The sequence below is a fragment of the Schistocerca gregaria genome, chromosome 2, assembly GCF_023897955.1.
Source record: "Schistocerca gregaria isolate iqSchGreg1 chromosome 2, iqSchGreg1.2, whole genome shotgun sequence".
Taxonomy (NCBI): domain Eukaryota; kingdom Metazoa; phylum Arthropoda; class Insecta; order Orthoptera; family Acrididae; genus Schistocerca; species Schistocerca gregaria.
The window spans coordinates 760,444,620-760,470,008 of record NC_064921.1 but is presented as its reverse complement, the minus strand read 5'-3'; the positions used below and the strand labels follow the sequence as shown (position 1 = coordinate 760,470,008).

The 25,389-nt window shown below is 38.7% G+C and overlaps 1 protein-coding gene across 8 annotated transcripts in view; it reads right to left on the bottom strand.

Annotated features, from left to right (window-relative positions):
- Positions 1-24,329: 24,329 nt before the first annotated feature.
- Positions 24,330-25,389, bottom strand: part of LOC126334965 (uncharacterized) — a 289,683-nt gene continuing 288,623 nt past the window's right edge. For all 8 annotated transcript variants that reach the window (XM_049997738.1, XM_049997741.1, XM_049997739.1 and 5 more), the window contains one exon: positions 24,330-24,990. In XM_049997738.1, coding sequence (XP_049853695.1) covers positions 24,769-24,990 — 222 coding nt within the window. In that variant the 3' untranslated portion in view covers positions 24,330-24,768. The remainder of the gene's footprint in view (positions 24,991-25,389) is intronic.

Here is a 25,389-nt window from a genome sequence, read left to right as displayed (position 1 = left end):
ATCAATTTCTTCGTCATCTGCAGAGCTAGTTGGCATATAAACTTGTACTACTGTAGTAGGCGTGGGCTTCGTGTCTATCTTGGCCACAATAATGTGTTCACTATGCTGTTTGTAGTAGCTTACCCGCACGCCTATTTTTTTATTCATTATTAAACCTACTCCTACATTACCCCTGTTTGATTTTGTATTTATAACCCTGTATTCACCTGACCAAAAGTCTTGTTCCTCCTCCCACCGAACTTCACTAATTCCCACTATATCTCACTGTATTCTATCCATTTCTCTTTTTAAATTTTCTAACCTACCTGCTAGATTAAGGGATCTGACATTCCACGCTCCGATCCGTAGAGCACCAGTTTTCTTTCTTCTGATAACAACGTCCTCCTGAGTAGTCCCCGCCTGGAGATCTGAATGGGGGACTATTTTACCTCCGGAATATTTTACCCAAGAGGACGCCATCATCATTAAACCATACAGTAAATCTGCATGCCCTCGGGAAAAATTACGGCTGTAGTTTCCCCTTGCTTTCAGCTGTTCGCAGTACTAGCACAGCAGGGCTGTTTTGGTTATTGTTACAAAGCCAGATCAGTCAATCATCTAGACTGTTGCCCTGCAACTACTGAAAAGGCTGCTGCCCCTCTTCAGGAACCACACGTTTGTCTGGCCTCTCAACAGATACCCCTCCATTGTGGTTGCACCTACAGCATGGCCATCTATATCACTGAGGCACGCAAGCCTCCCCACCAATGGCAAGGTCCGTGGTTCATGGGGGGAAGGATCTTCAGTGGGTGTTCTGAAATATTGAATGAGTTTTTCATTTGTGCATGTGGATTATAGATTTTAAAACCATTCATGGAAGATTTTAAATAGCTTTCACTCACATTTCCATGTTGCTGTGTAGACAACTATTCATTTTTGTTAGTGTTGTCAATGAAAATGACTGTTGGAGTGCTATGTTCCATTAACAGAGTTATCAAAAAAAAAAAAATCTTTCAACCAGTTTCCCACATGAGATCAAGCTGTATTGTCTCAAAAAAAAAAAAAAAAAAAAATTAGATATAGCTGTGCTAAGGCAAAATGTTGACCTAGTGCAGACAGCAACATCAGTGCTGGCAGCCAACTGATATTCCCTTGCAGACCAATGAATAGCAGCACAATTTGCCCACACAGAGTGTGGCAGCCAATTGCTCAAGGCATGAACCACAGATCTCCAAGGTAGGTGATCTGCAGAGGATGGATGTTAGCCAGCAGATGGCAAGTGAGCAGCATTCAGACTTAGGTACAGGTAACAGATCAGTAGCTCATGAGTGTAGTCAGTGTCAGTGATGGCTGCTTGATGATCCAATTTTTAACTATGTCTGGTGTAGTCTTCCTCTCATTTTTGGCAGCAGACAATGACTGATACCATTTGTCTAAAATAGGCAGTAAGTGTGGTTCACCACTTTCCAAAACAGCAGTGCTTTTCCTGCAGCAGAATTGGGGCACAATGCATAGTCACTGAGCAATCATGATACCACCGTCTCATTGGCCAATACTTTCCGCTGCTGTGAGTGCAGTACTGCAAACCCTGGTGTGCTGCAATGGTGATGCAGCTACTGAAGCTTCTTGTGCCATTGTGCTATGTTGTCTGTATGCTTATTCGGTCTCAGGTCTCTTCCAGTAGGTTAAACAGAGCTGTGGGAAACAGTATTTTCTGAGGTTATTTTATAAGGATGGTCTAGTGTTTTAGTTTCTCTTGAAATTTCCCATGCACAGCATTCCCAAGTTCAGATGGGGCCTTTTGTTTCTTCACTTTCGTGTATAACTTTTAACAAATCTTCAGAATTTCGATTCTTTCCAAAGTACTTTAAAACAGTGCTTGTGCTCAAACATTTTTTATCATCAGTTTCAGTGAGGAACTAGTAATTTTTCTCTCTTCACTTTTACTAGCCTACATTTGAACAACAAGTGTATTACAGATGAGTCTACACATTTCTACTTTTGAAAATACAGCTTCATTGAGACAGCTTTATTCTAAAAATATAACATGTTTTTTTTTTTTTTTTTTTTTTTTTAATTGAACATTTAAATTTATTGAAGATGTGATGAGCAGAAAGTCTAACTCCCTCATTCACTACAATAAAAGATTGATTGATGTTCACTGTCACACAACATAAAGAGTGACAACCAGCAAATATTTTTTCACCCTTAAACACTGTTACATATCACTATGTGCATTTCTATTGGTCTTAGTTCTTACATAAAACAGTTGATTTTACAGATTATTTATAATATTTAGTCTTGCAGTATACCCCAGTGATGTTTATTGGATTTGTGGGCTTTATCATTTGCTCCAGTAATGTTAGTTTTCTCTCTAAGTGGCCTTAAATACCAATTTTCTCTAAACTGCTGAAAATGTTACAACATTTCTTGTTATGGTGGCTGAAAATGTTCCTCAAAAGGTGCTGACTTTGTTGTCTCTACCTTGTGACTGTTCTTGATATGATTTTGTTGTGCAGTGTCAAACTGATATCCTTACCACTAGTACAGGATGGACCACACTATGTTGATAAATTTGTGTTGTAGTGATGCCATCAGCACTAAGACTGGAGGACATACTCACCAAAGTGGCACTCCAAACATAGCTTTTCATTAGTCTTTTTCCTTTTTTTGGTCTTGCGGTTTGTATTTTTGGATGTTAGCAATTGTTTATTTTTACCTATAAAAAGAAGTCCTTTTGCCTTGTACAACATTTGCTACACTGCCTTTCCTGTTGCTTCCTTTTTTTTTTCCATCCTACTTCTGAGGTAGCAAAACTTGGTCACCTATTCAAGAGCTCTGATGAAAGTTTAACATTTAGCACTCCAGCCAACTACCTGCTGTGAACTCCATAACCTTACTCTTATTTATCTTTATGTCCATATTATAGCCATCAACTAGCACACTTTTCCCATTTCATTAAGCACCCAACTTGTTCCTGCTTACTTTTGATGACTACTGCAGTATCACAGTCAAATTACACTTTGTGCCTGCTTTCTGTCTATGAGTGACAACTTCCACATTGAAGTAGCACTTTACTTCAGTCATTGCCTTTTTAGTATATAAATCAAATGGCTGTGGTGATAATGAGTGATCCTTCTTGGCAGCTTTCCTTTTTCTGGCCTATTGTACTATTGTCAATGGCAATACGTTGCTGTTGATTAAAGTAGCAACACCATTAAGATCAGTGTAACAAATGTCAAAATAACATAAGGTGGATTATGTTTATACAGGGTGTTACAAAAAGGTACGGCCAAACTTTCAGGAAACATTCCTCACACACAAAGAAAGAAAATATGTTATGTGGACGTGTGTCCAGAAGCACTTACTTTCCATGTTAGAGCTCATTTTATTACTTCTCTGCAAATCACATTAATCATGGAATGGAAACACACAGCAACAGAACGTACCAGCATGACTTTAAACACTTTGTTACAGGAAATGTTCAAAATGTCCTCCGTTAGCGAGGATACATGCATCCACCCTCTGTCGCATGGAATCCCTGATGTGCTGATACAGCCCTGGAGAATGGTGTATTGTATCACAGCCATCCACAATACGAGCACGAAGAGTCTCTACATTTGGTACCGGGGTTGCGTAGGCAAGAGCTTTCCAATGCCCCCATAAATGAAAGTCAAGAGGGTTGAGGTCAGGAGAGCGTGGAGGCCATTGAATTTGTCCACCTCTACCAAACTGTGCAGGAGCTCCATCGTGCATGAACCACATGTTGTGTCGTACTTGTAAAGACACGTGTTCTAGCAGCACAGGTAGAGTATCCCATATGAAATCATGATAACGTGCTCCATTGAGCGTAGGTGGAAGAAACTAAAATGAGCTCTAACATGGAAATTAAGCGTTTCCAGACACATGTCCACATAACATCTTTTCTTTATTTGTGTGTGAGGACTGTTTCCTGAAAGTTTGGCCGTACCTTTTTGTAACACCCTATATATGCAAATAATTAGAATTTCTGTATGGGTAATGCCATCTACATTCTGTGTATATAGTGAGTTTACACAGTGGTTCCTCATTCAGAAGCAGCATTTGAATGTTGATTGCTTGTGAGAAGATGGTGTCATATCTTTCAGTATTGTTGTTGTGGTCTTCAGTCCAAAGACTGATTATATGCAGCTCTCCATGCTAGTCAATTGTGTGAAAGCTTTATCATATTTGCATAACTACTGTGACTTACAGCCATGTGAATCTGTTTACTGTATTCATCTCTTGATCGCCCTCTACAATTTTTACTCCCCAGACTGTAATCGAATAGAAAACTGTTCATTCATTGATATCGCAGAGTGTGACTTCTTCTCTCCCCAATTCGATTCAGTACCTTCTCATTTGTTGTTCAATCAACCCATCTTCTGGTCTAAGCTAATATTGACCATGGTTCAGTTCCACCCTGGTGCAATTAGGACTCATGAATTTAATAAAACAGTGAATTTACAAACTGTTAACAGTGACTGTGAACTATTTATAAATATTGGTGAAGTGATTATTGGACAGTGTTAATATTTTAGTGTCACAGATGAACTGCAGATAGATTAGGAGAGAATCAGTTTGATTACAGGAGCAACAGAGACACTTGAAAACCAATTTTAGCACTGCAATTAATAACAGAATGTGCGAGAACACAGATTTTTTGGGGAATTAAAATCAGAATTTTCCCCTTATGCAACAGTTTTGCGAAGTTTCTGCACCCTCGTCGTCTTTTATAAATAAGTAAGTGTGTCTCAAATTTATTTTAATTTAAATATCATAATCATTATAACAATACACTGGCACATCATTTAAACATTTGTCACCCTTATGTCAAGGGAAGTGCAGCATGGAGTTACTAACACCACATCGATTGCTCGAGGTGGTGCCCTGAATCTTACAAAACAAGAGTCACTAGCAAAGATATAAACCTGTCACTGGTTCTGTCATAAATGTTCATGGCTATATGGACTACTTGGAATTCGTTTAAAGATTAGATAGTGATGACTGGATAGTATGTACTTATCTGGATCAAATCTATACCAAAATTTTTTACAGTTCTGAAGAGAAACAGAGAAACAAATTAAATGGTCTTTGATAATGTGAATTGAAAAAAAAAAGAAATTTCTTTTTTTAAGCAGTGTAGTGTCAACTACAGAAATGGAAAGGTCATTTAAACTCTTTATGTGAAGTAGACTGGAGTCACACTGCCACACCAGGAAAGATAGCATATAATGAAATTTTATTTATTAAGTGTACAAATATAGTAGGGAGGCTACGTATGAAAGTGATTTACTGCTGTACTGGGTGCAAAATTCAACACACAAGGTTGCCACCTTTAATAGCAGCAACAGATACAACCCAGCTGAGCATCAAGTCAAACTGAGTTTGGATCACAGGTAAGGGTAAGTCTTTTCATGCTGGGTTCATCAACTGTAGCGGCTGGTGAGTGATGGTGTGCCAGCCTCTTGGTAATCCATGACCAGATTTTCAGCACGTGAGAGATCTGGAGAACCTGCTGGCGAGGGCAACAGCTGAACACCCCTGTATTTAGGCAGGTCAGGACAGCACAAAGTCTTGCATTATCTTGTAGAAGATAATGTCACAGAATCCTCGACATAAGACAGAGCTATAAGGCTTAGCACATCAGAAACATAATGCCCTCTGTCCAAATTACCAGCCATGTGAAACGGAGGCGATTCTGTCATGTACCCAATAGCACCCAAACCATCATGCCAAGTACTGACCCTATGTGACGCTGAAGAATACTTTATGGCAATGTCAGTTCTCATCTGTACGTTGTTACATATTACATGCAGCACCAAAGCACTTCTGAAAGACAACATTGTGCTACTCCTGTGTCCCCAGTATTGTTCTTGGGTGCACCATTGTAGGGTTATCCTAATTGTTGCCGTATCAAGGGAAACCATAACAATAGTCACCATGCTGACAGTCCATGGTGCTCCATACATTGTTGCACTGTCTGTTTGTATACTTGTCCCAAACAAATCCATTTCCTGAGTCAAGATACTTGATATTGCTGTACAACACTGTACAATTGAGCAAATGAAGTTTGTGCTAGTACTCTGGGGTCACTGAGTATGGCCTCCAGAATCAAAGCTGAGATTTTGAGATTTAAAAAAAAAAAGGTTTATTTATGGGAGCAAAAAAATGGAAGAGATGAGAAGAGTCCTCCTGTTTTGTCACGTAGCCCCCATATTGTGTTATACAGGCAGATATTTCCAAAGAACTGACTATGTAATCCATTGTCCAGACAATTAGTTTCAAATTCCACATACATCATGTACAAAAGGAAATGTACAAGTTTCATACATCATGAATTTACAGTAGTATATATATGCAAACGAAATGTGTACTAAAACTGGCCACAGGTAGGTAAGGGCTTACAAAATCATACATACTATGCAAATAATAACAAAAATATCCAAATACTTCACTCTGTGTTGAACAACATGAACAATCCATTTTTGAAAGAATAATTTAATTCTATAGATAAAAAGTCTACTCACCAAGCAGTGGCAGAAGACACACATAAAAGAAAGTTATAATTAGGTAAACTTTTGGAGCCTGTGGCTCCTCCTTCAAGCAAAAGGGCTAAAGGGGAAGAAAGAGGGGTGAATGGAAAGAACTGGAGAGGTCTAGAAAAAAGGGGTAGATTTTGGGAAAGCCACCCAGAACTGCGGGTTAGGAGGTACTTACAAGATGAGATGAGAATTTCCTTCTCAATCCATCCAATAAGTCTCCCTTGAGCCACAGTTCTGGGTGACTTTCCCAAAATCTACCCCTTTTACTAGACATCTCCAATCCTTTTCATTCACCCCTCTTCCTTCCCCTTCAACTCTTCTGCCTGAAGAAGAAGCCACAGGCTCCAGAAGCTTGGCTGATTATAGCTTTCTTTTATGTGTGTTTTCTGCCACCAGTTGGGGTGTAGATTCTTTTATCAATCCAATTACATTATTTACAAGTTGAGTATTACTTTTCTTTTTCTACAAAAGTTTTGTTACTATTTGACACAGGTCCAAATTATTTTTTTTTTTTTCCATTGCTCAAATAACGCTCACTTCATTTATCACTGACACATTCCTTTCAAATACATTGCTGTTACAGTCCATCACTGGAGGTCAAATTTGCAGGTCCATCTCCACTCACTGTCACCAGTGTCCCTGGAGGCAGTGAGAGAAAAAAAAAAACAAAATGGCCTAATCACCATGACACACATTTACTTCTCAAATTGGTATAGACTATTATTGAAAATAACACAGAGAGAATGGAGACTGTGTTCCTGTAACCAATAGATTGATCCGAATCAATTTCCAATGTGACAAAGCATATAGCATATGTTTTACATATTACAGAGAACTGTTACAAAATTTTTACATAATTACTAGTTATAGTAAGTTAACAGAATGCAAGATGCTTCGAATCATTACATTATTTTGCTCAAATCAAAATGCCTAAAATTTACTAAACCTCAGAATCAGACTCAATTATGTTTTCAAAATGTTACTTAAGATTGCTCAATATTCCTCTCTCATGAGGGTCAAATCCTGTCAGATTATGAATATTACTGTTTACTTACAGCAATCAATTAACAAAGTATTGTTTCTTCAGTGTACCAGTACTCAAAATAATCAAGACCATACGCAATCATTAGCAAGAAGACAAAAAGCCGTTTTCAACACCACGAAAATTGTGCACTCAGCAGTATACAATTAGTACTTTATCATGATGACATTCTTTCAGTTAACCGTCCATTTTTGGTGTCATACTTTGCATACCATGTACTATCAAGTTGCTTAATTCACAAAAATGTTCCATTACAGAAAATTTATATTTACCTGTATATAGATAGCATTACATTACTCATTCATACTTGTGAGTTCCATCACACCATTTCAATCACAACCTTGTTGTCTAGAGGAGTGCATTCATTTAAATTACCCTAATGCAAAGTCATACTCCCTACCATTTCTACTATACCTGTTTCCCATTACTTCTCATTATTACTTCATTGTTTCACTGATGCATCATTACTACCCTATATCTTTGCTTCATTACCCCATTAACTAAGAAAGAAACACACACACACACACACACACACACACACACACACACACACACACACAGATGTGCAGTCTCAGGTAACTTAAACCACACCAGAGGCCTCTTAATGGCCAAAAGCTTTAATTGAGAGAGTCTTTTTGCTGTGCCTATCTGTGACTCAGCATCTCCGCTGATTAAAAAGAAAATTTTGGGAGTCTGCACAACTGTATTAAAACCTGTATTTGCTCAGAAGTTATCTCTCTACCCCTGCTGCTACACTAAGTCTTACTGATTCCAGCTATTAGCCATTTACTTTAGATCTTAAATATGATTATCACATTTACATTACCTATTGGCTGCAAGAAATTTATTATTGCTGGAACAAAATCATCCTCATTACGACATTCAAAACGAAAAATGAATACATCATATTATCAATTTTACCAAAATTGTACATACTGTGTATGCTTTCATCCTCTTGTGTTGTTATTGTTGATGACTATCCAAAATTTATGCTTGACACCCTACAAATTCCAATCATTACCTAAAATTGTGCAAAGTAGAAGTTGGTTACTGTCCATTTATAAATTATTGACAAGATACTAAAAGTGGTTAAGTGATTCAGGAAAGAGGATGCATGAAATCACCCATCTCGGGAAAGCATTATCACCTTGTAATTAATTCACTGCAGTTAAGTGAACCCCCGTATTTACTATTCAGAATGTTTACAATGAATTTGAGCCCCTGCCCTTCTAGCTAGATATGCATCACTGACTGCAAACCAACTTCTATCTTTCAGAATACTTGCCAGACCAATGCAAAACACAGCAGAAGTTCCAAGCTTTTCATCCCCCTCCCCCCCCCCCCCCCCCCTGTGAACTTAACTGCAGACACCATTTGGCATCCAGTAAACACAAAAGCAATGAACATTACTATCACACTAACAAAATAATGTTTGTACATTCAAACTGAACATTACTTTTTGCATACTTGGATTAAAAATCACTTTCCAAAAACTGTCCACTTTATTGTCAATACCAAAAATTCTTCATACTGTCTTCACACTGTTTACCTCCTCATTAACTTCAACAGTTAACATGTAGCTTACCTTGGCAACATATCAAGAGATTACTTTCTTTTGACAACTTTAACTTTCTTTTCAACAGTACTGCACTTGTGTTATACTCCATTTACACATCATCAAATACACCAGTATTTACATCAACAATAGCCTCTTCTACTGTATCATAAATTAGTTAATTACCATCATCATCATCATCATCATCATCATCATCATCATCATCATGAGATTCTGCATTTGTATCGGTAACTGTTTGCACTACCCCAGATAATAAACAATAACAATAAATTTGTAAACCATCCAATATAATACCATGTCACATTCATTTTCAGTCTCATTTACTTTAGGTTCAATTAGTGGCGGATAACCTACATTACTGTTTATCATTACAGTTTCATCTTCTTTCTCAAACCATTCACATCATTACCTATTTCATCATGCACTTCTTGCAAAATTGCTGCAACAACCACAAAGGTATCAACAACTTTCTGCTCAACAGAGCCATCCATACTAAAATCACATTTGTTCGCTGTTTCACAATGTCTTGTGTACTTCAATCATTGGTAACTCATTTGTATTACAGCTAACTGTCAAAGTTTCTTGCACCTCTTCCTTAATAAGGTCATCAGCTTTGCTGACCCGTTTATTTACCATCAGCAAATATTTTGTTTCCATTACATCTACCTGAGTCTAAGCTAACTGCTCCTCATTTATATCACTACTAAAGACTTACCTTCTCCTTTGGCTTTACCTTCCTGCTCATTTATTTTTCCATCAGTTTCACTCACTATCTGAAACCATGCTATTTCAATCTCACTCAATTCGTATGTATTTTTGCTTGCACCTCACTTATACCCAGGTCACTTACTATTGACTTATTCTGTGTTGCACTCTGACGTTAATTCTCATCATTACTCATTATGCCCTCTATATCTGCTGAAACTGGTCATAATACTACTTTTGTGGATCATCTAATTTATCCATATTATGTTTCTCCCCACATGACTTTTTTCCCTTTTTATACATAATCCTTCTCAGTATTCTATCAGGATATTTATTCCTCAACTTCTCATTTTCTGCTTCCCACTCTTCCATCTTACTATCCATATCTTCACTTTCATTCTTCAAATTTATTTCCAAATCCCTATCATCAACATCAGAAACATCCATTTGCTTAGTCCTGAATATCATTTGCTTAGTCCTGAATATCAGTTCATTATTATCATCAGAAACTGAAACTACTTCAGTAAAATCATCCTGACAAAAATTAACAGCTTCCATGTGCTTATTACAAAGGTTTTCAGTTACCTTTTCACTAGCCTGCATATTCTGAATCCAAGTATCTAATCTGTTGTTTACATTTTGTAGCCTTGATCTTGCCTTCCGCAAACCAACCATAAGGTCATCATAGAATTCACTGCTGCCTTCCTCCACATTATCGATGTCACATTTAAGCTCATCACAACTTTGATCTGATTCAGAATTCAGACTATCAAATTTTTCTCCAAACCCTTTTTTTTAATGTCATCTCATAACTTGGGAATCTCGTGTTTCGAATATGTCGTATATATTTCCTTCACCAAATCCAATATCACATTGTCCTTGCCCTCAAAGAGTTGACTGTGAATAAACTCCAATATGAATCATGATTACTATTATTCATTGTGTTGTTTCATACTTTCTTGTTACCTGTTTTATCAGTTACGACAAATCATTTCATAATGAACACTTTTCCTCTAAAATTATTTATGCTTCAGTCACTACTTTCAATGGAATCTATTGTCATTGCATCTCCTATCTTCCATTCCAGGCTGTAATGTTTTCATTCTGTGACTCCACTCTGCTGGCATCAGTGATGACGCAAGACAATCTTGCTCCTGCTTCTCCTGGACAAAGCTTTTTCAGTGTGTTGGCATCTGCTTGATGTCAGTATTTCAAACAATAAAATTTACACTGCTCCATTAGCTGTCTGTTCACTGTCCCATTTATTATTCACTTTAAGTTCAATTTGTCTATTCTACTGTAAAATATTTACATTGTCTAATAATTGCATCACCATGATTCATAAATAGTTCACTGTCACTTTAAATTGTTCATAAATTCACTGTTTGTTAAGTTCATGAGTTCTAATTGAGCCAGGGTGCAACAATCCTCCTCCAAAAGGGCATCATAAGCAATAGAACTGTCCTGGATTTTGTAGTCTTGTCCTCAGCAGCACCAATCTTGATCACCTCAAAGTTGAAAGTTTAAATGAGTGCCGTATTGTGTTGTTTAAAGATGTACACAACATCATATTTTAGATGATGTTAACACACACATTTTGTTACCTTCAAAGCTCAGTTATTAATTACAGTGCCCAGAATTTAGAATAAAAACAACAATTAAGGCAACTTTCCAGGCCACAAGCCACAATCCTGAATAGTCACCACTCGGTGATGAAGTCGAAAGTTCAATAGTGACACAGAAACAAAGTTCCCATTTATAGTAAAATGTGACAGTTCTCATTTAGCACAGTTCCTGTTAAAGACAATTACACTCCAGTGGTTCATTTAAATGAGTCCAACACACAAATCACCAAGTCCAATAATAGTTCACTCAATGACAATTGACCGAGCGAGGTGGCACAGTGGTTAGCACACTGGACTCGCATTCGGGAGGACGACGGTTCAATCCCATCTCCGGCCATCATGATTTAGGTTTACCGTGATTTCCCTAAATCGCTTCAGGCAAATGCCGGGATGGTTCCTTTGAAAGGGCACGGTCGATTTCCTTCCTCATCCTTCCCTCACCCCAGCTTGCGCTCCGTCTCTAATGACCACGTTATCGACGGGACGTTAAACACTAATGTCCTCCTCCTCCAATGACAATTGCAATTCACACTCTTGGTAATTATAACACTGTTCATTTAAAATTTACATTAATTTAAGTGACAGAGTTCTTGAGTTTCACAGTGACTGGAGTGCATCTTTTCACATATAGAAGATACCTAATAGCAGCATAATCAGCAATGAAAGCACGTACCACATTTGCTTCCAAACTGTAGATTGACAATTTTGTGTGACATCCAACTACTTGCAGAAGGGCATAAGAAGAAACTTATTTTGAAAACTACATAATGCTTTTAAAAATGGCTAGTTTGGAATTTATTGTTATTGATGAATTTCAACAATCAATGGAATTCTGGATTCCAGGAAATGTTGCTAGTTACAAATTAGAAAAATACATAAGAGACTATTTTTCTTGTGCAGTTTAAATGGATGAGCAACATACTGCAAATCATTGTGAATAACATGAGATTATTAATTAATGCATTAATTAATAAATGCTGTATGTCAGACGATACAGAAAAATTAAGGAAACAAGAGTATGTAATCAAAGTTTGGAATCTAACAGTGGTTTTTACACAATATGCGACAAATTCTACAGCCTGTGAAATTTGATGATAATTATTTCAGAAGATTATTAGTTTGAGGTAATTAAAATTCTTAGCAGAAATGCTGCAATGCTCAAATTTTGAATGGTGTAGGTCCCTTTTCCCAAATGGTAAGTATTAGCTCATTTGTTTTTTGCATGTGGTGAACTATAATGCTAACTTCAATTAATTGCAGCTTTTAATTAAAAGTGCCCTAAAGAGATCTAATCACAAATTGGAATCAGAACACTTGAAATGAGAATCTGATTTATAAAGTTAAGTGAAATTAAGTATAAATAAGAACTTAAGGTTTTTAAGTAAGTGCTACATGTCACTAAGTAAATGTATTGAGAATAAGATCAACATCAGGGAAAAAACTGGTTAACTCTGGGATTAGAGAAACATGATGGACGGAAAAAATTGTCCTGCTTTGTCAGACACTATTTGATCGAATACTTTTTGTGAATATGATAGTGATTTGATGTAGCAGTTTTCACATCTACCCAATCTTGCTTTCTATGGAATTGTAATAATTCCATTCTTTTCAAAATCTGATACAACTTTCGTAGTTACATAAATTTTCTGCTTGCATTTTTCAACTCTGACCTGTGTGCTACTTGTTCTGTGCAGCTTAAGGTGACTGTTTATTACTCTCTCTCTCTCTCTCTCTCTCTCTCTCTCTCTCTCTCTCTCTCTCTCTCTCTCTCTGTGTGTGTGTGTGTGTGTGTGTGTGTGTGTGTGTGTGTGTGTGTGTGTGTGTGTGCAGCAACTATATTTTCTTATTTCGATTTTGCACATATCTCATGACGTGTTTCCTGTGTCCATTCTTCTTCAGATTTTCTGCATTTCTAGATTATTTCATTTCTGTTCAATCTATTTTGATGCTGCTCACTTTCAACATTGTTATATTTATGTTGCATTTGTTACCCATTTTCTGCCGTTTGAATCCTGGCCTCCTCCTACTGCATTTTCGCTGGATATCTATTCAGTTTCAGCATTAACATTCTTTTCATTGGCCACTGATTACCATTTACTCGATTGTCACTTTCCTTATTCATTATTCGTACTCCTACTCTAATAATATCTAACATAGTATAATTACTTGGTTAATATCCCTCTCCTGGCCATTGAAGCTCACATATTCCTAAAATATCTATTTGCTTAGTTCCAATTGCTGTGTTTTATATTACATAGTTCCCAAAACTGTAATAACATTCTAACATTTCATGTGCTGCCCTAATAAGCATTATCTTTTTGCCTGATAGCTCCTAACCACCCTGAGATCCAAATGAAAACTATTTTATCTCCAGATTTCACCGAGAAGGAAGTTGTCATGACATTTTTAGGAGGTAACTGCATGTGCTACAAAAATAAACTGTAGTGCTTTTCCTATGAACTTCACAACACAGCACTGCAGCCAGTCACAACGAAAAGGCGCTACACATTTAAGAAGGCCATTTGGCCAACAGCTTAAATGTATATCAGTATTTTCGTCGTGCCTGTCTGGGACTGAACATCTTCTCTACATTGTAAGTAGCACTTTATCCCTTTCATAATATTGTTAGTATTCCTTCCTGCCTTTCCATTGTTTGAGTTTCACTGACTGTCACTGCTGGCTACTTTCAGGAAGAAGCTTCTCTAAAACTAATCTCCACAGACAATACTGCTGCTTCTGATCCACAATCTATATAGTTGATAGCCTGATTCCAATTGCCCCACAAATCATCACAATTTTCACCATAACTCCACTAAGAAACCTTTACAAATTCACACTTTTCGGGCACGTTAGATTAATTTTTTTTAAGTGGGCGCCGTTTTTCATCATTACTCCTTTATCGTGGGTTGTGACAAGAAAAGTCTCATCTATCAAGAGATAAGTCAGGTTGCTGGGTTAGATAAATGCTTATGCATTAACAATTCCTCATTACTCAGTAACATTCACTCAAAAATTCTCCACATCCAGGATATCCGAAAATTAATTTGCTGAAATCAGAATCCTCCTGCACTTAGCTCACAAAAGTCAGTGTCTAAATCTGCTACTATCAAAAATACACTGCTAGAAATGGAAAAAAGAACACATTGACACCGGTGTGTCAGACCCACCATACTTGCTCCGGACACTGCGAGAGGGCTGTACAAGCAATGATCACACGCACGGCACAGCGGACACACCAGGAACCGTGGTGTTGGCCGTCGAATGGCGCTAGCTGCGCAGCATTTGTGCACCGCCGCCGTCAGTGTTAGCCAGTTTGCCGTGGCATACGGAGCTCCATCGCAGTCTTTAACACTGGTAGCATGCCGCGACAGCGTGGATGTGAACCGTATGTGTAGTTGACGGACTTTGAGCGAGGGCATATAGTGGGCATGCGGGAGGCCGGCTGGACGTACCGCCGAATTGCTCAACACGTGGGGTGTGAGGTCTCCACAGTACATCGATGTTGTCGCCAATGGTCGGCGGAAGGCGCACGTGCCCGTCGACCTGGGACCGGACCGCAGCGACGCACGGATGCACGCCAAGACCGTAGGATCCTACGCAGTGCCGTAGGGGACCGCACCGCCACTTCCAAGCAAATTAGGGACACTCTTGCTCCTGGGGTATCGGCGAGGACCATTCGCAACCATCTCCATGAAGCTGGGCTACGGTCCCGCACACCGTTAGGCCGTCTTCCGCTCACGCCCCAACATCGTGCAGCCCGCCTCCAGTGGTATCGCGACAGGTGTGAATGGAGGGACGAAAGGAGACGACACGTCTTCAGCGATGAGAGTCGCTTCTGCCTTGGTGCCAATGATGGTCGTATGCGTGTTTGGCGCCGTGCAGGTGAGCGCCACAATCAGGACTGCATACGACTGAGGCACACAGGGCCAACACCCGGCATCATGGTGTGGGGAGCGATCTCCTACACTGGCCGTACACCTCTGGTGATCGTCGAGGCGACACTGAATAGTGCACGGTAAATCCAAACCGTCATCGAACCCATCGTTCTACCATTCCTAGACCGGTAAGGGAACTTGCTGTTCCAACAGGACAAAGCACGTCCGCATGTATCCCGTGCCACCCAACGTGCTCTAGAAGGTGTAAGTCAACTACCCTGGCCAGCAAGATCTCCGGATCTGTCCCCCATTGAGCATGTTTGGGACTGGATGAAGCGTCGTCTCACGCGGTCTGCACGTCCAGCACGAACGCTGGTCCAACTGAGGCGCCAGGTGGAAATGGCATGGGAAGCCGTTCCACAGGACTACATCCAGCATCTCTACGATCGTCTCCATGGGAGAATAGCAGCCTGCATTGCTGCGAAAGGTGGATATACACTGTACTAGTGCCGACATTGTGCATGCTCTGTTGCCTGTGTCTATGTGCCTGTGGTTCTGTCAGTGTGATCATGTGATGTATCTGACCCCAGGAATGTGTCAATAAAGTTTCCCCTTCCTGGGACAATGAATTCACGGTGTTCGTATTTCAATTTCCAGGAGTGTAATTACAAGTTCTATTTCTCAATATATAACAAAATGTCTAATTACAAGACTTGGTGCGAGGATTTGCATGTCTCACATGGTATCATACTGCTGAGATGCTCCAACACACTGAAAATAATCAGAGTATGAAACTAATAACATCCAATGAGGCTGTCTGCTACAAACTGCCATGGATACAACTTTCTTTGTGGCCATCTACTATCTAATATAAACTTGCAAACAGAGGAATTACACAGTCAATTGGTTGCAAATAACTGTTTGTTACAATTGACCTAGATTTCGACATCTACAAGGGAGTGTTCATCAGGATGAAATTTTTAGAAACCATAAAATTACATTGCAAGAAAGCAATGGTCAGAATTTGAAGCAGTTATGTTCAAGTCAAAAATAAAATACCTTCAAGCCTTGTCACGTATGACTTGTCACTAGCTAGGAATAACATCTAACAGATTCTGCTGCCTACATGTCAGCCTACCAGAAATTGTATTATTCTTTGTGGTCTATATTGGCACACTACTAATGCTGTCCTGTGATTAGTGTAACCACAAAATCACTAACAGCTTTCCCAATTAGGAAACTACTATAATTGTACATTTAAATGTACAATGGAAAATCCAGTTTGAGACATCAACAATTATGGAAAAGATAGATTGTTACGCACCATAAAGATGACATGCTGAGTTGCGCACAGGCGCAACAAAAAGACTGTTACACATAAGCTTTCAGTAAAAGCTATTATCAGAAAAGAGAAACACTCCTGCATTCACACAAGTGAGCATACTTCACACAAAATGATCACTATCTCTGGCTGCTCAGGCCAAACTGAAAACTGAAATGCATCGAATGGGAGCAACAATCGATTGTTGAGTGGGGAAGGGGGAGGGGGAGGAATAGCAGGCTACAAGTGGGGGAAGAGAAGACAGTGCTGCCTGGCAGAGTGTGAATGGAATAGAGATGGCAGACAAGGCTGTCTGCTGCAGTGTCAGGGGGGGGGGGGGGGATGGAAAAAAAAAGGAAAGGAGCAGAGAAGGGAAAAAGAAAAAGATTGGTAGTGCATTGGCAGAGAACAGTACACAATGAGGGTGGGGCCGAGTTGGGAGAAGGTGATATGCAGAGAGACCGTAAACTGTTAGGTGGACTATGTGGGGCAGTAGGTTACCATAGATTGAGGTTGGGATGAGTTTGGGAGTTGAGAATGTGCACAGTTCAGAATAGCTGGTGACGGAGGAGAGAATCCAGATGGCCTGGCTTGTGAAGCAACCATTGATATCAAACTTGTTATGTTCAGCTGTATGTGTTGCAATGGGGTGGTACACTTTGCTATTGGCCACAGTTTGCCATTGGCCATTCATCCTGGTAGATAGCTGGTTGGTAGTCATAGCAATGTAAAAAGCTGAGCAATTATTGCAACAGAGGTGTACATGACAGGGCTGCTTTCACAAGTGGCCCCCACCTCTTACGGGGTAGGATAAGCCTATGAAAGTACTGGAATAGGAAGTGCTGGGTAGGTGGACAGGCCACTTCTTGTACCTGGCTCTTCCACAGGGATATTATCTCTGTAGCAATGTGTTCGAGTTGGGAGTAGTGTAGGGATGGACTAGAACATTGTGGAGGTTTGGAACACCACTTTAGGAAGGGTGGGAAGCATCCTGGGTAGGATATCCCTCATATCAGGACATTATGATAGATAATCAAAGCCCTGATGAGCTATGTGGTTCAGTTGTTCTAGTTCGGGGTGGTACTGGGTGACTAGGGGCATGCTCCTTTGTAGCTGTTTCTTGATGTTGGTGAGAGAGGATATGGCCTATGTCTGGGAGGTAATACCTGTCTGTGAAGGCCTTTGTGAGACCTTCAGCATACTTGACACGGGGGCTGCCATCACTGCAGACACACTGTCCATGGGTGGCTAGGCTGTATGAGAGGAATTTCTTGGTGTGAAAGGGATAGCAACTATCAGAATGCAACTACTGTTGGTAGTCCATGGTTTTAACATTGACAGAGGTGTGGATGGAGCCAGCAGAGAGGAGAAGGTCAGTGTCCAGGAAGGTTGGGGACGACTAGGTGAAATGAATGGGAGAGAAGGTGTTGAGATTGTGAAGGAATGAAGATAGAGTGTCTTGGTCCTGAGTCCAGATCATGAAGATATTATGAGCAAATCTGAAACAGACAGGGGTTTCAGGTTTTGGGAGGCTAGGAAGGTTTCTGATGTCCTGACACCATTTTTACTAGAACATAAGTGGGCACACACTGCTGCAACCTAGAAGGAATCACATAAAACTCAAGAGTTTGCTCTTTCCAACAGTACACTGTTCACACACATATCTCAAATAACATAATAGTTATAATTTTTTAAAATTGGATGATATATTTTTATACACACTGTGCTTCCCCCCCACTTCCAATGGTATTTTGCCACCCACCGAACCTACACATTATCCTCATCCATCCCTCCCTGGCTTCAAATCCATTGCCTCATAGCTCACAGCACTGTAACAGACCTAGATGCAAGACCTGTCCTATACATTCTTCCACCACCACCTACTCCAATCTGGTCGCTAGAACACCTATTCAATCTAAAGCAGTGATACTTGTGAAACTAGTCATGTGATCAACAAGCAAAGCTGCAACCACTGTGCTACTTACTATGTGGACATGACAACCAACAAGCTGTTTGTCTGCATGAAGGGCCACAGACACACTGTGGTCAAGAAACAGCCAGGCCACACAGTTTCTGAGCAGGCTGCCCAACACAACGTTCTTCATTTCAGTGACTGTTTCACAGCCTGTGCTATCTGGATCCTTCCTACCAACACCAGCTTTTCTGATTTGGGCAGGTGGGAAATCTCCCTGCAATATAGCCTATGCTCCCAAAACCCACCTGGCCTCAACCTTCATTAGTCACTGTCTTTCACCTATCTATCCCATTCCCTGTTTCAACTCCAGTACTACACAGCCTACTATTCTACCAACATACTCACAGTCTTTTTACTTCTCTCCTCTTCCACTTCCCGCCATCTGTCTAACCTCCTGGCTGCACCTGTCTGCCCTACCCTCTCCCGACCTTATCCGTGTGTACCTCCACAAGCAGTACTTTATGTCCCCCATCCCTAGTCTGTTATCCCTCTGTTGTCTAATTCAGAAGAAGCTTGAAAGCTTACTTGTTTAGCAGTCTTTTTTTTGTGTCTGTCTGTGACTCTTCAACTCCACTACCTGGTGAGAAGCATTAAGTCTTTTTCATAATATTGTCAATGGTAAAATAAAAGTCCTAGTCCTGAATTCTGTCTTCAAATGTTGTTGAACAAAGGATAAAAGGGAATATCCCCTTCATTCACATGCTGTTAGGACCCCATCATTCAGTTGATGTTAGTACTGTGTTGAAAAGCAGCTGAAATCGTAAAAACTTGGCAAAGACCTGAAGCTTGATTTTGATAAACTCAAGTCTTGATAAAATAAAGGCCTATGTAGATATTGCTAAGTAACTGTCAATGTACACAAATTTAATGTTGAACAGTTCACAAGACATAATATGTACTTCAGCAATACATTAACTCACAAGTGAAATCAGTGATATCTTTCTAACACTGGAGTTGAATGTGTGCGTCTTATTTGAGAGCCTTGTGAAAAATAGTTATATCCTCAAGAATCTCATAGAGCATCTTGAGAAAAAATGAGTAGTGTTGGACTGTCTTGAGCACATACGTTAATCACAATATGCTGTTAGTGCAATAATTACTTTCTTGAGGTGTGGCAGTCAAGTTATCTTTAAATGAGTGTATTTTCCATTAAAACTCTGTGATGTACTTGGAACACCTGCTTTGACCATATGAAGAAAATTATTTATTTATAAAAAAGAAGGAACTGATTCAGTTTGCAATGCAGCATTTTATTTTAGGGAATATCTGTCATTAAATATTCTAAGAGTTATGATTCCCTCTTATTCATCAGCAATATGCACTAAAAATACAGTATTTATTAAAGTAAATAAATATTTGGTTCCCACCTGTCAAAATACTTCCACTTTGTTGACTGTTCGGCTAGTTACATGACATTTTAGCTGGTTGTTCCCTTAGCAGTTTCACATTTGATCACAAGGAGTTGAAAACATAATTTATCAACCAGTTACTATGAAGTGACTAATCATACTTAACACAAATCTTCCCTTTTTTCGTTTGAATCAACATATTCAAAGGAAGTGACATTTTTTTCACTATGCATTGTGTAGTGTTGTTCTTCTGCCAGCTTACACATAATATTTACTGTAAATAGAATAATAGAATTTCATTAATGATTCAGTTACTGCTGCTCTCATTTTCCATTTCTTAATGGAAGTAATAATGTTTGAAAGTATGAAGTGGAACAATAGGGTACTGTTGAAGACAATGCAAAGAAGTGGTGCTTTATTTGAAAGCTGTTGGAAATCAGCAATTTCTTTTACAAAAGGAATGGCATAATTTTATTTACTGGCGGGATATTGTGGGGAAAAATAGAGAGAGAGAGAGAGAGAGAGAGAGAGAGAGAGAGAGAGAGAGAGAGAGAGAGAATTCTTTCGAAATACTTGTATAGCCTGCAGCGGCATAATGCTCAGGCTTGATAAAGCATTATGAACTGGATTAATATGGGAAAATGAGTGTATGCAAAATAGATCAGCACGAATAGTCAGAGGCTTGTATATTCTGCTGAAGAGTGTAAGTGAAACTCTAAAATCTTAATCAGCAGCCATTTGAATAAAGCTGTCCACAACTCATGAAATTATACTTACAAAAGTCTAAAAACTGCTTTCCTTAATGAACATTATGATTATTATTCAGTGTGCTACATATCAAATTTGTGGAGAACACAGTGAGATTAATGATTAATTATTGTTTTTAATTATGTGGATCTTTGTTTTTTTTCTATTTTTGTAAAAATAAGATGAAACTGATAAAATTTCATAATGAGAGTTACAAGCAATAATCATTCTTCCCACACCCATCCATGAACGGAATGAGAAAAAACTTTGTATATGATGTACTGAAAGGTATAAGTGTTGAATTAAAAGTAATGCCTCCACCTTAGTTAATTCGGTTTGGATGGGAATATTTTAATAAATCAAATGCAGAAATAATCCTTAGAATGTGATCTTTAATTACCAATATTCACTTTTCCACATAATCACCAGCCACTTGGATACATTTCTGCAAAGGATGAAAAAGTTTTCTGAAGTTGTCATGGAAGAAGTCGACACACTTTTTCCACAACCACAGTCTCTCAGTTCTCTCAACGTCTTTATCAGAAGCATAATGATGTCCCCACAAATTGTCTTTCATCTTCGGGAACAGATGGAAGTCAGACAGTGCTAAATCTGGACTGTATGGAGGATGCCATACGGTGGTGAGATACAGTCTCTGAAGTTCTGCTATGGTGGCACGTGAAGTGTGTGGTGTGGTATTGTCATGCTGCAAGAAAACATTTTGCTTCTCCTTTTGGGCCCTTGCTAGCCGTCCTGTCATAGGTCACAGCATTGTGATGTAATGCTCTGAATTTATTGCTGTTCCATGATCAAGGAAATCAACATGGATAAAACCATCTGCGACTCAGAACACTGTGGTCATTGTTTTTCCATCTGAGGGCTGCGTCTTTAATTTCTTTTCCTGGGGTAAGTCTTTGTGTCAATATTCCATTGACTGAAGTTTCGTCTCCGGGTCGTAATGGTGTACCCACATTTCGTGTTCTGTCACAATTGAATGGAGAAAGGTGTCGCCTTCATTCTTGTAACGCAAGAGGAGTTCCTGACAAATTTCAAGTCTGTGCCTTTCATTTCAGGAGTCAGCATCCAGGGTACCCATCGTGCACAGATCTTTCGATACCCAAGCAAAGCAATAATGTGACACACGTTCTAGTGAAAAGCCAATTGTGCCTGCAGTTTCTCTCTGAGTGATACGACAATTGTCCTGAATCATTCTGTCAACATTTTGCTTGCGAAACTCGGTGGTTGCTGTCACAATTATGTCCAACTCTTCGTTTGTCACGTTGGGCTGGTTTTCCCACCCAATGACGCACAGTTCTTACATCAACACAATCACCATAAACTACTTTCATTATCTGATGAATCTCCTTTGGGGTGACACCTTCTGCTGTCAAGAATTCGATGACTGCATGTTGCTTAAATCGCATTGACCGACCGTCTGCGCAGGATTCCATACATTACACTGTAACAACACAACCATTCAATGCTAAGGCTTCCCGCCAACTGGAGCTGCAGAGAAGAGGCTACAGAACAGGCCAGTACCTGCCGCATACCAGTGCTGCTAACTGTTGAAGAGTTACAAAGGTGGAGGCATTACTTTTCAGTCAAACCTCGTATCTACTGCCATACACTTTGTAGTAATTTGTCTAGTATAGATGTAGGTGAGCCACATTATTTAATGTCATAGCCAAAATTTCCTCCCATGTAACTGTGACTTAAATAGTTTTATCATCTTATCTAACACACCACACTGTTTCCAATTGTGTTGACTACATTGTCAATTTGGAGTTTTCTGCATCACCAGGAGACAAAATAACTTGCACGGTTAGAAGTCTTTAATTTAGAAAGTGGTAAAAAAAGGACAAATTTGAGGTTAGTAATATTCCACTAATTATTCAGCATTTCTTTGTGTGTAATGAATTTAACTACAATCACAACCACAGTTCACCAAACAGTCTTTTCTATGTAGTTTTAAAGATATTAGAAGTTGAAACAGTATTAAGCTGCTGCCCTGAAAGAAACTTTGCTGAATATCATCAAATCCAATCATAGATTCTGGGTGACAATCAGAGCTACTGACTGCATCTCTGGTAGTAGGATTTTCAGGAACAAGTAAAGTGTTTTTAAGGAAGAAATTAGGAAGAATAATTTGTCTGCAAGCTTACAACTTCCAATCAGGGTTTAGTTTAATTTACATACTTCAGACCTTGTTTTTACCAGGAGTAAGGCTGAAGATATAATTGAATGTCACAGAGCAACCAGAGCAGTACTATAATCAGTTCAGAAAACGTGTGTGTGTGTCAGAAGTGCAGTGATGCCAAAAGTGCTAAACAGCAGTTCAATAGGGATCAAAGTGGTTTGCTCACTTAGTAACTACTATGTTTGGGATCTCTGGCATTGTTAGCGTATAACTGAGCTCCTGATACCACCACCATCATCATTTTTCCACTCTCGAAACAGCTGTACAGCATGTGTCTTCTTGCTCCTTGGGCAGTCTTGGCGATTTCTGGGTACATGTGCCACACAATACAGTAATTTTCTCATCCCCTACTATACACTTATATGGGAAGTTCTTCAATGGAAACTGTCCAGAGTCACATATCTTTCAATATGTGTGCCAACCCACTAAATTCTGAAACTCAAACAAATATTTAGTGATTTCAGGTTAATCTGGCAACTTGTTTTCTTACTACTGTTTTGATTATCTTAAGCTATATGTAGTAAAATCTCAGTGAATGAATCATACACCAGTTCACTGAGGAAAGAGAATTTCTGTGATGAAGGATATCTGCATATACAGTAGATCCCTATCTGCTCATCATGGTTAAAACTTTGGATTTATGAATTACTTCAAGGCTAACCTTATGTGGCTGTGAACAAAGTGTAAATGGGCAATGCAGTACTTCACTTGTAATTTTCATAATGTCTCCAAGAAAATGCCAAAGTGGTTTCCACAAAGTACAATCCTCTATTTCACTTTTCATAGGGACTTTGTGTTGATTCTATTTTTATGGCTCTGTATACAGTATACTACATATCAACAAGAGAAAAAGAAAATCAATTGCTAGATACATAAGGTGAGCAAAAATAGTCATCTGATAATTACATTTTCAAAAAAAAATTAAGTATGCTTGTTGGTATACCAGTAAATGAAGGGTCGGGCATTTTAAATGGAATGAATTAGTGTGAACCCTCCGCCACCCATTCTCTCAAATTTCAACAATTTCTCTCAAGTTGTCAGTTACAAGAATGAAACAGGTAGAACAAGAAAATGAGTGGGAGGGAGAGGGGGGGGTAAACCGTTTATTGTTATATTACAAAACTGAGAGAAAAAATAAAATAAACAATCTTCATTAGTCTTTTTAATATAAAAATATATTTCAATCTTTAATATCCAGTTTCATTCTAGACATTTACATATATTTATACACACACACAAATTATGGACATACAACCAAGAGGACCAACTTACATTAATTTACAATTTCTGTATTGTCACACACCTGAAAACAGACTGCACAAATTAAGTTATTTTTTTTTAATAAAATTAACTTCTGTTAAGCTGTACTGGGAAAACACACACACACACACACACACACACACACACACACATAGTCCATTGTACACAGGTTTGTGACTACACATACTAAACTTATGTTGCCTGAACACACATTTTTACAAAGGGATTCTTTTGTTTTGCAGTAAACAGAAGAAAAGTCACCTGCAAGTCTGAGTATATATACAATGTAGCAGTTTTTTTCTTTTTTTACATTTACAGTATGAATGCAATTTGTCTTCGAAACATAAATGATATTTCCTGTGCAGAGTACACATTTTAGTTATTTGCTGGTAATGTTTCTGTGTTCACTTTCCTCTGGTAGAAATCCTTTCAATGAGCTCATTAACAACAAGACACTGTTGTCAAATTTTTAAATAGTTTTAGCACCACTTAATAATTGAAAAATAATTGCAATTAATCTGCATTCACAGTTTCTCATTCACTTAGACAAGAAATCACTTATTTACAAAATTTGATTGTGTAACTTTCGGCTGTTTTTTGCTTCCAGCCTGTGAGTATGTAGCTGGGTATATCAATGTTGCTGGAGTGCTGCTTGCTGAATTAACCCTGTTTAGGGGAGGTGGTGCTGAAAGTCTTGCTGTTGTGAAGTACAGATTACCAGATGATGTTGCCACAGGCAAAATAGTTGCAGATTGTTGAGGCTTACTGGCAACAACCTGTAACAGACATGCAGCTAGTTACAAAAGAAAGATTTATTGACAAGGATATCTATTTTAAAGAGTAAATAAAAGCTCTCTATATGCCACTAAAATTACCTGGAGTACAACTGTTTAGTTATGGAAAAAGTCTTGTAAATCAAAACACACTGTAATGAAACCCATGTGTATTTGTACATTACAAACAAATCCAAATGTAGGTACCAATGGGTATAATAATACATGCATGCATCATAAATTTTCTAAAAAAATACAAATATTATTTATTACATAAACATTATTTATAACTGCAGAGCCAGTAATTAATTTCTTGAGCTTTTACAACATGACTGACAATAAATTGATATCAGCACATGTGGTAGTCAGGTTATGAAAACCATCTCTGCAGGACACTGCAAC